The sequence below is a fragment of the Sapajus apella genome, unplaced genomic scaffold (genome assembly GCF_009761245.1).
Source record: "Sapajus apella isolate SASKATOON/1434 unplaced genomic scaffold, GSC_monkey_1.0 scaffold15, whole genome shotgun sequence".
NCBI classification, from domain to species: domain Eukaryota; kingdom Metazoa; phylum Chordata; class Mammalia; order Primates; family Cebidae; genus Sapajus; species Sapajus apella.
Window position 1 is genome coordinate 16,787,811 of NW_022436955.1, and position 11,994 is coordinate 16,799,804.

Sequence of the window (11,994 nt, forward strand, 5' to 3'; positions counted from 1 at the left end):
AGCAGGAGAATTGCCTGAACCCAGGAGGCGGAGGTTGCGGTGAGTCGAGATCGCGCCATTGCACTCCAGCCTGGGTAACAAGAGCGAAACTCCATCTCAAAAAAAAGATCACCTTTTAGTTCTTTCTCTTGATGTTTTTCTGGGACTTGCAGAGAAATTAATCTCTTTAGAAATGGAGGCTGCATTCATCCCTCCTTGCTTCCTCAACCTTGTCCTTAGGGATTTTAAAACATTCTGCAAGATTCTTTATACTCATTCTTATCACGTTCACTGTATTCAGAGACTTGGCATGGGCTTTAAGGATTTTTGCTCCCCATTTCCCTAGCAAGGTCATAGCCATTTTCTCAGTAGCAGCTGGCTCTAATTCTTGATTTGCTCTATACAAGAGCTCCTACAATTCTCAATGGAGCCCCCCAGAGTGGTCAGCATGGATTTATTCTGTAACATGCAGATGCAGGAAATGACACGTTTCTTTAGATAAATCAGTTTTAATTGGGCTTTGAGCCTACCACCTGGGTTGTAATAAACTCAATCTCAGTTATGTTTACAGGACCCTTTCCTTCCCTAGGGTTTATACAAAAATCTGAAGATGTATGTGGTGCTCGCAAACAGGAAGAGGATCTCTAGTTCTTCATTTGTAGCATTTATCACAGAGTTGCTAACTGTTCAGGGTCACATGGGGCCATTTTCATTTGAAGGTGGATGGCTCCACCCCTTGTGGGTGCTGATGGGAGCAGGTTACAGGTCTTGAGTGTGGGGTTCCAAGCCAAGTGTGGACATGGGAGTATTTCTTCCAGCTCTCAAGACCATGGCTCTTAATTTTTAATCTCCTCAGCATTCAGTTGGCACCTCTTGTGTGTGCTGAAGGCAGCAAGTTACAGGTCTTGAGTACCTAAAGATGAGGGACTATGACTGATTCAACCTTGCTGCACCAGAGACACAAGTCCTCCCCATTGACTTTGTCCATGGGCTGGCCTGTCCTTGACACATGAGGGTGAAGATGTTGATAGCTACTAGACCATTTGTAAAATGGGTTAAGTCCTTGGTTTCACTGAAGAGAAGGCTGGCCTGCTATTAGGCTACCTGATGAAAGGTCTCCTCATCTATAAAAGAAAACCACCGCTGAGTGCAAGAAACCATGACTGTCAGCAGGACAACATGGCAAAACACTAGACTGAGATATATAGAAGCCCTTGTTGGAGTCAGGCTGCCCGAAGGTGTGACTGTACCCCTCCTCCTTAGACTCTTAGTCATGGCTCCAATTCTCCATCAGAGGGCAAAGAGGAAGAATCCAGTGCCGTCTTTCCTCCCTTTGCCTTATACTGGCTGTTACCGATTTGGAGTTTCAACAGCATGGAAGAAGAGCAGCATTTTGGCATTTGTTTTGTTCTCTTTGGTTTCTGGTGCAGGGGTTACATTTCTCATACTCCTCAGTTCATGGAGTATTATCATCCTCATCCTCGGTCCACACAAAGCATTTTATTTATTCCCATACATTCCCCACCCCACTCCTGTTAATTCCCCCAAAGATATCATTCCAGTATGTGAATGTGTCTATCTTTTTATGTGAATCTGTTATTTCCAAATATATATTATCTTAGGGGAGAGACGGACAGAAGTCATAGTTTGTCCATTTTCTCCTTTTTTTTCATGAGGCTGTACGCTTAACATCCTTCCATGTTGCTCTGTGTGTCTGATCCATTGTCTCCACCTTCTGCAGACCAGACCACATTCTGTCTCCCCACATTTCCCCTGCGCATCCTTTCAGAGGGGCATCCACAGGCTCATGCCAAAGCAGGCACGTTAGGCAACAGGTCAAAACTGTGGTGCTTCAGCCTGAGAACTGATTGACTTTTAATTTCTTAAATGACTTGTTTTCTGTTGTAGAAAGAAATACATTGTGCACTAATAAATCTAAAAAATATTAAGACAAGCACAAAGATGAGGGCAAAATTTCATTCTGATCCTTCCAGCCAGGGAAACCATAGTCAATATTTTGATATCTCTTAATCTGTTTTTTTTCCTTAATAAATATGGGGTTTTTGGATTTTTTTTTTTTTTTTTGCTTTTTTATTACAAAAGTGGGATTATTGTATATGCTACATTTTACCACTTTGTTTTTCACCTTAAAAATACTTCAGACATTTGAAAATGATGTTAAATATTCTATTTAATCCCACTTTACTAGCTGCTTATTATTCCCTAATATTCCCTGGATTCTTAGGAGGCAGTGTGTATATTGGTTAGCACCAGGGGATTCAAACCTCCAAAGACCCTAAAATCCAGGCTGTCTTTCAGCTGTATGATCTGGGGCAAGTTACTTAACCTTTCAAAGCTTCAGTTTCATCATCTGTATAGTGGGAATGATGATCATCATGCTAATGACCCTTCTGGTAGTTACGAGTATTAAATTATATGATGCATGTGAAAAGTCTGACAAGTACCCAACAAATATAATGTTCATGATTCCCATTTTTGTTCAACCAGTGCTTCATTATCTTACATCAAATTTACCCGCTTGATTTGGTGTCCTTCCAGCACTTTAATGAGCATCTTTGTAGCTGTGATCTTTGTTTATATCCATGATTGTTTTTAAGATTTATTCCTGCAAGTGGAATACTTTTGGTTCCTAAGGGTATATAATTTGTAAGTTTTCAAATCAGTATCAGATAACAAAATCTCATATAAAAAAGAAATAGATTCCTTTCTTTCTGTGAACTTTAATTTGCCCTGCTGTGCCCAGCAGTATGGAAGGAATGCTGCTAGTCACCTTGGACACTGCCTTCCACCTGGCAATAAATATCAAGCACAAGATGCTTTCTTCCTTGGAACCAGAACACACTGAACCCATTTCTTTGACTTCTTTTTGCAGTGTGGCCAAAGCACCCTGAACTTATGAGTTATTTAAAAAGAGTTATTTGACAATAGTTGGAACTGGGTCTGGAATTCAGTGATCCTAGGTTCCCACTCAGCACTTATATTGCTAAATAATTGTCTCTCACCCCTGGTAATACCAGTACAATGACAGGAATATGGTCATATGTCCTGGGAGGAGATAAAATTCAGTCTGCAAAGTTCAGGAGAAATGTGAACACAGCTCCGGTGGGGGCAGTGAGTGGAAGATTGGAGAAAGCTGCTGTTCTCACTTATCACGGTGAATATTAAGAGCTAGAAAGAGAGAGAAAAGGAGGTCCCTGAAGGCATAGCTTGAGCATTTTGTAAGCTTGACAGCTTGGTGATTGCCTGTGGTTGACAGAGAGAGAAAACCGGTATTTATGGAATTGCCAGCTTTGTCCCAGGAACTGCACTAGGGCCTTGATTACATTTAATCGTCAACACGTTTCTGCTGGAGCAACTCCTATGAAGGCATTGATGCTTAGAGGAATCGGGTAACTCCCAAAGTCCCAGAGCTGGTAAACAGATCATAGAATCACTGTGCAAACCTAGTCCCTGCTGGCCCCAGGTTCTAATTATCCAGGTAACTAACAGCTAAGAAAGAATTAGGGCTAAGCAAATTTAAAAGGAACAAAATTGTCCTTGCCATGTGAAAGGCAGAATAGATGTTAAATATTTAAAAGGCAGCTCGGAAAACACAATTACCTGAAAGACAATATTTGTCCAGATATACGTAAGGGCTCAGGAGTAAAGCAATGACTATTGAATAGGAAAGGAATCCAGGGAGGACCCCTTAAAGAAGGTGGCTGAAAATGAGCAAACAGGCTCTGAGAGTTCTGAGGACTGAGCGCCAGTGTAGCAGGTTACAGACTCAGGGCAAGGAGGGACCACTCCAGGGTGACGGGTGACGATATTTCCAGGAGGAGGGACTAGAGAGAAACCCTTTACAAAGTTCTTCATGCGAGGACCCACATGAATCTCACATTTCCTGTTTTCTTTAGGGCCGGTGATGATCAGATCAAAGAGGAAAAGGATGAGACTGATGAGTTTTTTGAAGAGTGCATTACTGATCCTTCACTCCGAGAACGTCTTTCTGTTCTCTCCCAAACCTTTGCAAATCAGAGGAGGCTGGTGCAGAGAGACAGCATGCTCTTCTTCAATAGCGTTTTCACAGTGGAGCCCCTGGTGAGCATATAAATAAAAGTTGATCATACAGGAAACATAAGTGGGAGCATAGGGCTTGCTTTGACAAGAGTACTCACTTGGGGATTGAGACAGTGAGTTCCAAGACAGTGAAGAATCCACCTGAAGAGCCTCACCATCACCTGAGACATTATATAGAAGGCAATGGTAAGAATGTTATGGGACATGTATATAGGTCACGATTTCCATGCACCATCACCGTGTTAACCACTTCCTATGGCTTACCCAGTTCATCTCATTTGAATATGTATTTGCTTGCAAGTGTATGATACAAGATCCCATTAAAATTCCATTCAATTAAGACAGAAATTTTCTGACTTGCTCAAGGCCTAACAGCTGGGGTCGGTGATTAGAAATTCATCCCGGATTGGCCTGTCTGTAGAGCAGGATTTCTCAACTCTGGCACCGTTGACCTTTGGGGCTGGGTTGTTCTTTGTCCTGTGCATTGTAGGATGTTTCATGTAAAGCATCCTTACTTTTACCCACTAGATGCTAGCGTGACAGCCAAAACCGTCTCCGTACACTGCCAAATATGCTCTGTTGGGCAAAACACCTGGACTGAGAACTGCTTTGTCCTTCATTCATTCATTGCGTACTCATTGACTGCATGGTCTCTATCAGACACTGTGTCTGTACCAGACACTGATGGACAAAACAGACATGATCCTTGACCTCATAGTCTGTCTAGTGAGAGCTGTGCCTGAATTAGAATGGGGCCTGTCTAATTCCGCAGACCAAACTCTTAACCACTCTTTCTCCCTACTGCCCCAAATTCGAAGTAGCGAGCAGCTTTGCCCTTGACTCTATGCTAGGTGCTGCGCTACAGGCCTCCTGTGTATTAGCTCACTCCCACCAGGCAGAGAGTGATGTGAGGATCAGAACAGTGATGAGAGGTAAGGAAGCCTGCAGCTGATTAGAGCTGCCGAGTTGCTGCCATTTACATCAGGCGGAGAAGAGACATGGACATTAGGCACCTGAGAATACAAGGTTGCTTGTGAGAAATGTCACTGACTTAGGCAGGCTCATTTTCCTTCCGCCTGCACTTCCAAATTGTTGTCAAAGGCTGTAGCATGGAAAAGGAGTTCCATGGCTAAATAAATTTGAGAAACATGAGGCTCAATATTATATGAAAAGTTTCTTGGGTTTAAGACTCTGGAAAGCCTTTAATATGCTAATGTGTGTTGTTAATCTCCAAGAGGGAGCTTTTCCCTTGGAGACACCCTCTGGGACACTGTTTTGTGGGGCCTGCTATGTGAGTCACTGGAGGAGACAGTAAGTGTTCTAGTTCAGAGGCTGAAGTGGTTTTCATAGGTTAAGAAGTTGGAGAAGGCTTCTTGAGAGAAGAACCTGGGCCTGAGTCTCACAGGACAGGTCTTTTGGAGAATGAAGTTGTTGGTGTGCATGGCATGGTTTACCCAAGGCTCCATGAGTAGACTAGTTTCTTGAAGTCAAGGGTTCACATAGGGAAAGAAGGTTGGAGATGTGTGTTGAGGCTGAGACTGCTGTTATGTCAGAGGACCATCCAGGGCGTAAGTGAGCAAAGGGATCTCCAAATATAATGGGTTCAATCAAGATGAGGACCAAATTGAAAACAGGTCAAGCCCAGAGATATGGAAAAGATCAGGAAGGAATGATAGGTGCATGCAAGCGGGTGGCTGAGCTGGGCTGAGGCAGGGAAGACCAGTCAGTTATGATAATCTTAAACATACTGGTAAGGTCCATGCCGTCTGAGACTGGACATCCAGGCTGATGACGACTGCTCCTGGGCGGCCCTGAGACCACAACATGGTGGTCTGGAGGAGTCTGGGGATAAGCCACCGGTGAGTCCAGCCCATTTCTATTTCAGAGGTAAAAATACTGGAATTACCTCCAATGTGCTTCTCCTCGTGCTTCCTTCCATAACCCACGGCTCAGTGAAGGTGACATATGTGTGTTAATATATGGTGTCTACTATGATAGTTTTTTAATTCCAGGTGGGAACTGAATTGAGCATTCTTATTACGAGGCATCTTTTCTCCCTTAGGAAGAAAAATGTTTCAGAAATACACAGAAATTACACCAAAATGATAATTTTTAAGCAAATGAGACTAATTTTATTTGTATTGTTGGGGGTGGGAATGCTAGAAATAGAAAGATGGAAATACTCTCTTACAATATAAATGGTCTTTATGGATTCTCTCATGATTTTCTTTTCCTTCTGTACTATTCAGTCTTTCTTCTCATAATAGTATTCATTAGCTGATTGACAATTTTTGCAAAGTGAAAATGAAGGCATGAAACTTTCCTAGTTTTTCCAAAGTTATTCTGGTCAAAACACCCGAACTCAGTATCAGTTATAATGAATTGCTTATTGGTGTTAAATCTCCTTACTTAAAAACTATAGTTCCTGAAAGTTTTGTATAAATACAGTTCGTGTTTGTGAATGTACTATAATCTTACCTTATACATTACTTTTAAAGGTAGTTAATGGGAAAATTCTACCATTTCCCAGGCTTCTTGGCACAAATGCAAGCCAAGGGTGCTTTTTACTGTTGAGGTTTTGTTTTTCTGATTCAGGTGAATAAATGCTACAGTAGTCTCAGATGAGGGAGCTGGGAAAGGATTTTTAGAAGAGAGATCTGAACTGATTATTGGAGGAAGTGTAAGATTTAATTAAGTGGAAAAGGAGATGGAGAATGTTTCCAAATGGGAAAATTACAAAAACAAAGAAAGATAACAGGTAATTCCATCCTTCCCACTTCTGAGATAGAAATGGGTAGGACTCGCCTGTGGCCTACCCCCAGCCTCCTCTTGACCGCCATGTGGTCCAGGGCTGCCCATCCCCAGGGGGAGCAGTCATCAACCTAGATCTCTAGTCCAACTGAGAAGAGTCCTGGACCATATGGACCTTAGCAGTACATCTAAGATTACCGCGACTGACTGCTCTTCCCTTCCTCAGTCCAGCTCCACCACCTGCCTACGTGCACCAGTGATTCCTTCCTGACCTTTTCCGTGTCCCTGGGCTTGACCTATTTACAATTTTGGTCCTAATCATGGTCTAACCCATTATATGTTGAGATCCCTTTGCTCACTTGAGCCCTGGATAGTTGTCTGACATGACAGAAGTTGCAGCTTTGTCACACATCTCCAACCTTCTTTCCCTACATGAACCTTGACTTCAAGCAATGTTGGAGGATGTTTCCAATTGGGAAAGTTGCAAAAACATACCATTAGGGAAGGAGAATAGAAAAAACTTGAGCTACGTGGCAAACTCATTGTACTTAAGACTGTAGGCTGCCATCTCCCACCACACTTTTGTAGAAACACTGGGTCTGGGGGGTGGTCGTGTGCATTCCTTGCAAAGGGGGAGTTCTGTGGTCAAATAAGCTTGGGAAATACTGGTTCAAAAGAAGGTGACTCTCCAAGCAATGGAGTGCAAGCAGCATTTTCCTATGTCCACAGAGCATCCACTGGGATCCATGTTTTGTGGATCCTAGTTTGATAAATGGTGCGGAGGGTGTCTGAGACTCACTGCATGTTTGGAACATGATGTGTTTACGGGGCTGTAGAAGGATTGTCCTGGGAGCCACATGTGAGTTGAACTGGAGACAGAGGATGAGATAAGTGGTACAGGTCAGGTAGCAGAAACGCCCAGTGCAGGAAGGGTCAGGGAGACTGACCATCTCTGCAGCCAGAGTCAGGTGATGCATGGGGGTGATGCTGACCTGGAACAGCCCAGGGGTGGTCAGAAATTAAGGAAATGGCAGAAATGGGAGATGGCCAAAAGGAAGACACTGAAGTGCTTGTTGATTGACTGGCTGTTGATGGTGAGGTGAGACACTGAGGAATCTCATTTGTGTTCCTCCAAAGCTGGACTGAGGAAATTGGGAGAATTATGATATCTTTGATAGAAATGCACGTGTCAGGAGTCCTGAGTTTAACTGCTAGCTTTGCCAATGGCAGTATGACCTTAAACAAGCCATTTGATCTCCCTTGGCTTCAGTTGCCTTGTACACAAACAGGGTATTGCAGTTAAGTCACATTGATCCTTTTTAATCTACAAATTCTGACTCCAATTTAAGATCAGACTCTGAGCTTCTTGAGATCAGGGAGGTCCTTATCCTCATTTGTGCCCAGTGCCAGTGAAGAATGAATGAATGAATGAATGGAATGAATGAATGCATGCATGTATGAACAAATGCAGATCAACAAATGATGATGAGTTTGGCTCTGAACATGTTGAATTTAAGATGACTATAGATATTCCAAAAGTTTTGCAAATCTAAGACTAAAATTTATGGGAGGGAATTCAATAACAGAAGCAAGATTTGTGAGTGTTCTGTGGAGATTTTCACTGAAGCCATGAAAAGCAGATAGAAACTCTAACAGCAGAGCAAAAAGGAAAATTACAGAGGGCTGAAGAGGGTCTCCAGGCACTCACATTTAGAGGCTCTGCAGAGGGAGGGGAAGCTGTGACTTCACAAAGAAGGCATCAAGAAGAGCCAGCTGAGAGCCTGTCATGGCTTGTATCTCTGTCTGCACCTAATGCACATGGTTCAGCACCATTTGTTTCTGAAGGGTCTCTTCTGAATCTTGCTCACTATCAGGCCATTTGTACCAAGTGGCAACTACTAAATTTCTGACAGTGGAGTTATGCATCAGTGATTGGTTATTTCTTAGGGTGTGATTCCTTTTAATTAGCTTGTGGATGTGAGTTGAGTTCACAGTAGAAACAGAGAAGATTGGAACCAAGCAGTGTTTCCTGCTAATCTAATAATCAATCTCTAATTGACACTGTGCTCAAAAAATGAAAAGAAAAGGGTGATGAAGAGGCTAAGAGACCACCTTGCTGTCTGATGGACTCTTCAGCTTCTGACCACTGAGGAAAGCCATTGTGTTCAAATGAGGTAAACTTAAAAAGAAAAACTAAAACTATTACCTCAAGGTCTGGAAAGAAATAAGAAACATATACTTACTTTCTCAGACCTGTATCTCTCTATCTCACTTCTTCAAATACATCAGGGAAATCAAAAGGTTAGTTTAGCCCTAGTTGTATTCCCTGCATATCAAGTATATTATGGAAGCATTGTTCTTGTTTCTGAGGCTCTTTCAATTTAAAGCAAGGAGATTCAAGATCAAGAGATTAGCCCCTGTCCCTAAGTTGCCAAGAGGTAGCGACTGGTTTGAATTTAAATAAAATGTTCTGAATAGTATCATGTAAGAAGCAGTTTGATGCAATGCTATAAGAATGCTAGACTCAAAACTCTAGAACTGCAGTTCCTTCCTCTTCCCTTCCACCTTCCAACCACATGGCCACAGGTTGCTTCCCTTCTGTCACCTTCTTGTCTTGTTCATCATTTAATGAGGCCGTAGGATCCATTGCTCAAGCCTTGAGAAGTTAGTCTTGGGCATCCTGGGCACTGATGTCACCGCACAGTACCAGGCCTGCTTGCTTCCCTCTCTTCCTTGTGATCTGAACAGAGGGAGGCTGGTAGCTGCTCCCAGGCTCAGAGGTGGGAATTTGTCTTTTGAGAGACCCCAGAAGTGTTCATTGGACCCAGAGTACATTAGTCTGTTCTCAGACTGCTGATAAAGACATACCTGAGAATGGGTAATTTATAAAGGAAAGAGGTTTAATGGACTCACAGTTCTACATGGCTGGGGAGGCCTCAGAATCATAGCAGAAGGTGAAAGGCATGTCTTACATGGTGGCAGACAAAATATGAGAACCAAGTTTTTCCCTTTGTAAAACCATCAGGTCTCATGAGACTTATTCACTACCATGAGAACAGTATGGGGGAAACCACCCCCATGATTCAATTATCTCCCATTGGGTCCCTCCCACAACATGTGGGAATTATGGGAGCACAATTCAAGTTGAGATTTGGTTGGAGACACAGCCAAACCATATCACAGAGTGACCACAGGTAGAAGAGAGTCCAGTACAGAGGGCTGGGAGGAATTTTTTAAAGTCTTTACTTGATTGTTTGTTTATATTTTTGAAGCATCCAAAGAATTGTTTTTCTAGTCATTAAAGCATGGAGCGTGTTATCACTGTTTATGTCAAGTTTCTCAGTCTACATTTTTCCATTATTCCTTGCCTAAGGAAGGTACTGGGTTCTGTAGAATACTGATCATTCTCAAAATGATCAGTATTTTTTTTTCCCCTTTGGAAAAGAACTGCAAAATTGAAGTTCGATTATGCATGTTTTGTGCCTTCCAGAAAATCAAGTAGAACTGGCTATTTTCAGAAATATAATATCCTATTTGTATTGGAAGGGCTCTGGCTTTACAGAATTTTGACAGTCTTATTCTGTTATTTTATCTGCTTGTGTTCCTGGGATACCATGAAAGAGAGAGGTTAAAAGACAAAAAACAGTCCTGAGAATTGAGAGCCCAAAGAATATCATGGGGCAGAAAGAGAGAATTAAGCTTTTGCTTTCCATGGGCATCGAGGAGTCCTCTAAGAAATAGCAGCACAAATGTGCTGGCCTTGTTTCTGAATCCTGATGCTGCTGGCTCAGGTCACCAATTTTCTGAATGCTGAACACTTGATATTTTCTCAAAAAGAAAGGTGTGATAATTTAAAGGTATTTACCTAAACTGGTCCTAGCTGATTGGTGGACATCAGTGTGCAGGGGAACGTTTCTGCTTCTGTTAGCAAGTATCTCCTCTATTAAAGAAAACTTCATCTGTTATCCCTAGGGAAGCTTAAGCTTAATTTAACTAAGCCTTAAAAAGAGAGAGAAACTTGATAATTTCTTTATTACCATGTAAGTAATAGTAAACCATGCTTTGTTGTCATCTAAGCCTGCACAAAACGTGCTGTTCCAGCAATTCAGACCTTGAGAGCACAGCTCAAATTTAGTTTACTTTATTTTTCCCAGGTGGGCATAGCATGTGAGCTCAGCAGAACGAGGTTGGGTGGAAGCCCAGATGGCTACCAAAGAAGAAAGACCCAGCTTTTCACTGCACACTCCTTCCACTTCTCCTACCGTTATAGCCTTGAGTCACATTACAAACATGTGGAAGCTGACTCTTTGGAAATGGAAACCAGAAAGGAGAAAGAAGGACAGGGATCTGCTGAGAGCAAACTGTCCTTGACAAGTCACAGCTTCTCCATCAGTGTGGTTTTCCCATTCCTCGGCCTTTGTTTATCAGGATCGTCCTTTTAGACCCTTGTGTCCAGCCACACTTTTCCCAATTGTTCTGGTACATTCGCTGCTGTATTGCAGAACCAGTGTAGGTAGCAGGACGCCTGGGGAAGCGTTAGAAATGGCATGGTTCCTTGGGGCTCATTAAATAAGTTAACAGCCTTCCTTGCTAGACAAGACACAGTTCTGTTCTCTCCAGAGAAAGGTATGAACATCACACACAACCACTTCCACTCTACAGAACCTGTGGTTCTAAGTGGACTTTTCACTGAAATATTTGGGTTGGAGGTGAGATCAAGATAGAATACACCTTTTGTGAAGCTTCCTCTGACAGAGATGAAATCTTAGAGCCCTCTCTTGGAAACTTTTATGGTCATTATTTTTGAGAATCATAACTTTACTTGATTCATAGTTTCTTGTTCCAGGAAAATAATGAAGCAGAAAAATCCCCTTTCGTGTCATGTGTCAATTTGAACTTTTCTCTCAATGATAACTAGGAGAGTTTAGCTTCAATTTTTTTAGTTTCCATTTATTTTTCTGTTTCTCTTTAAGACAACTGCTGTCTGCCCTGGGTGACGTTACAGAGAGCCATGATTTCTCTTATTTATCTGGAAGAATCTAGATGAGCAATTGTGGGTAATGGAACAGATTATAGCTTCTATAATCTGTGGTTCTTTTTTCTTATTCTTTGATAGAAATGTGGCTTTTAGAGCATGCTTTCATTTCCCAAGAGAAATTCTTTTTTTTTTTTTTTTTTTTTTGA

The 11,994-nt window shown here is 42.1% G+C and overlaps 1 protein-coding gene across 3 annotated transcripts in view; it reads left to right on the forward strand.

The window, feature by feature from the left end:
- The window catches only part of HYDIN (HYDIN axonemal central pair apparatus protein), a 432,426-nt gene that overhangs the window by 109,648 nt on the left and 310,784 nt on the right, over nucleotides 1–11,994 (forward strand). For all 3 annotated transcript variants that reach the window (XM_032284417.1, XM_032284419.1, XM_032284418.1), the window contains one exon: nucleotides 3,897–4,080. In XM_032284417.1, coding sequence (XP_032140308.1) covers nucleotides 3,897–4,080 — 184 coding nt within the window. The remainder of the gene's footprint in view (nucleotides 1–3,896; nucleotides 4,081–11,994) is intronic.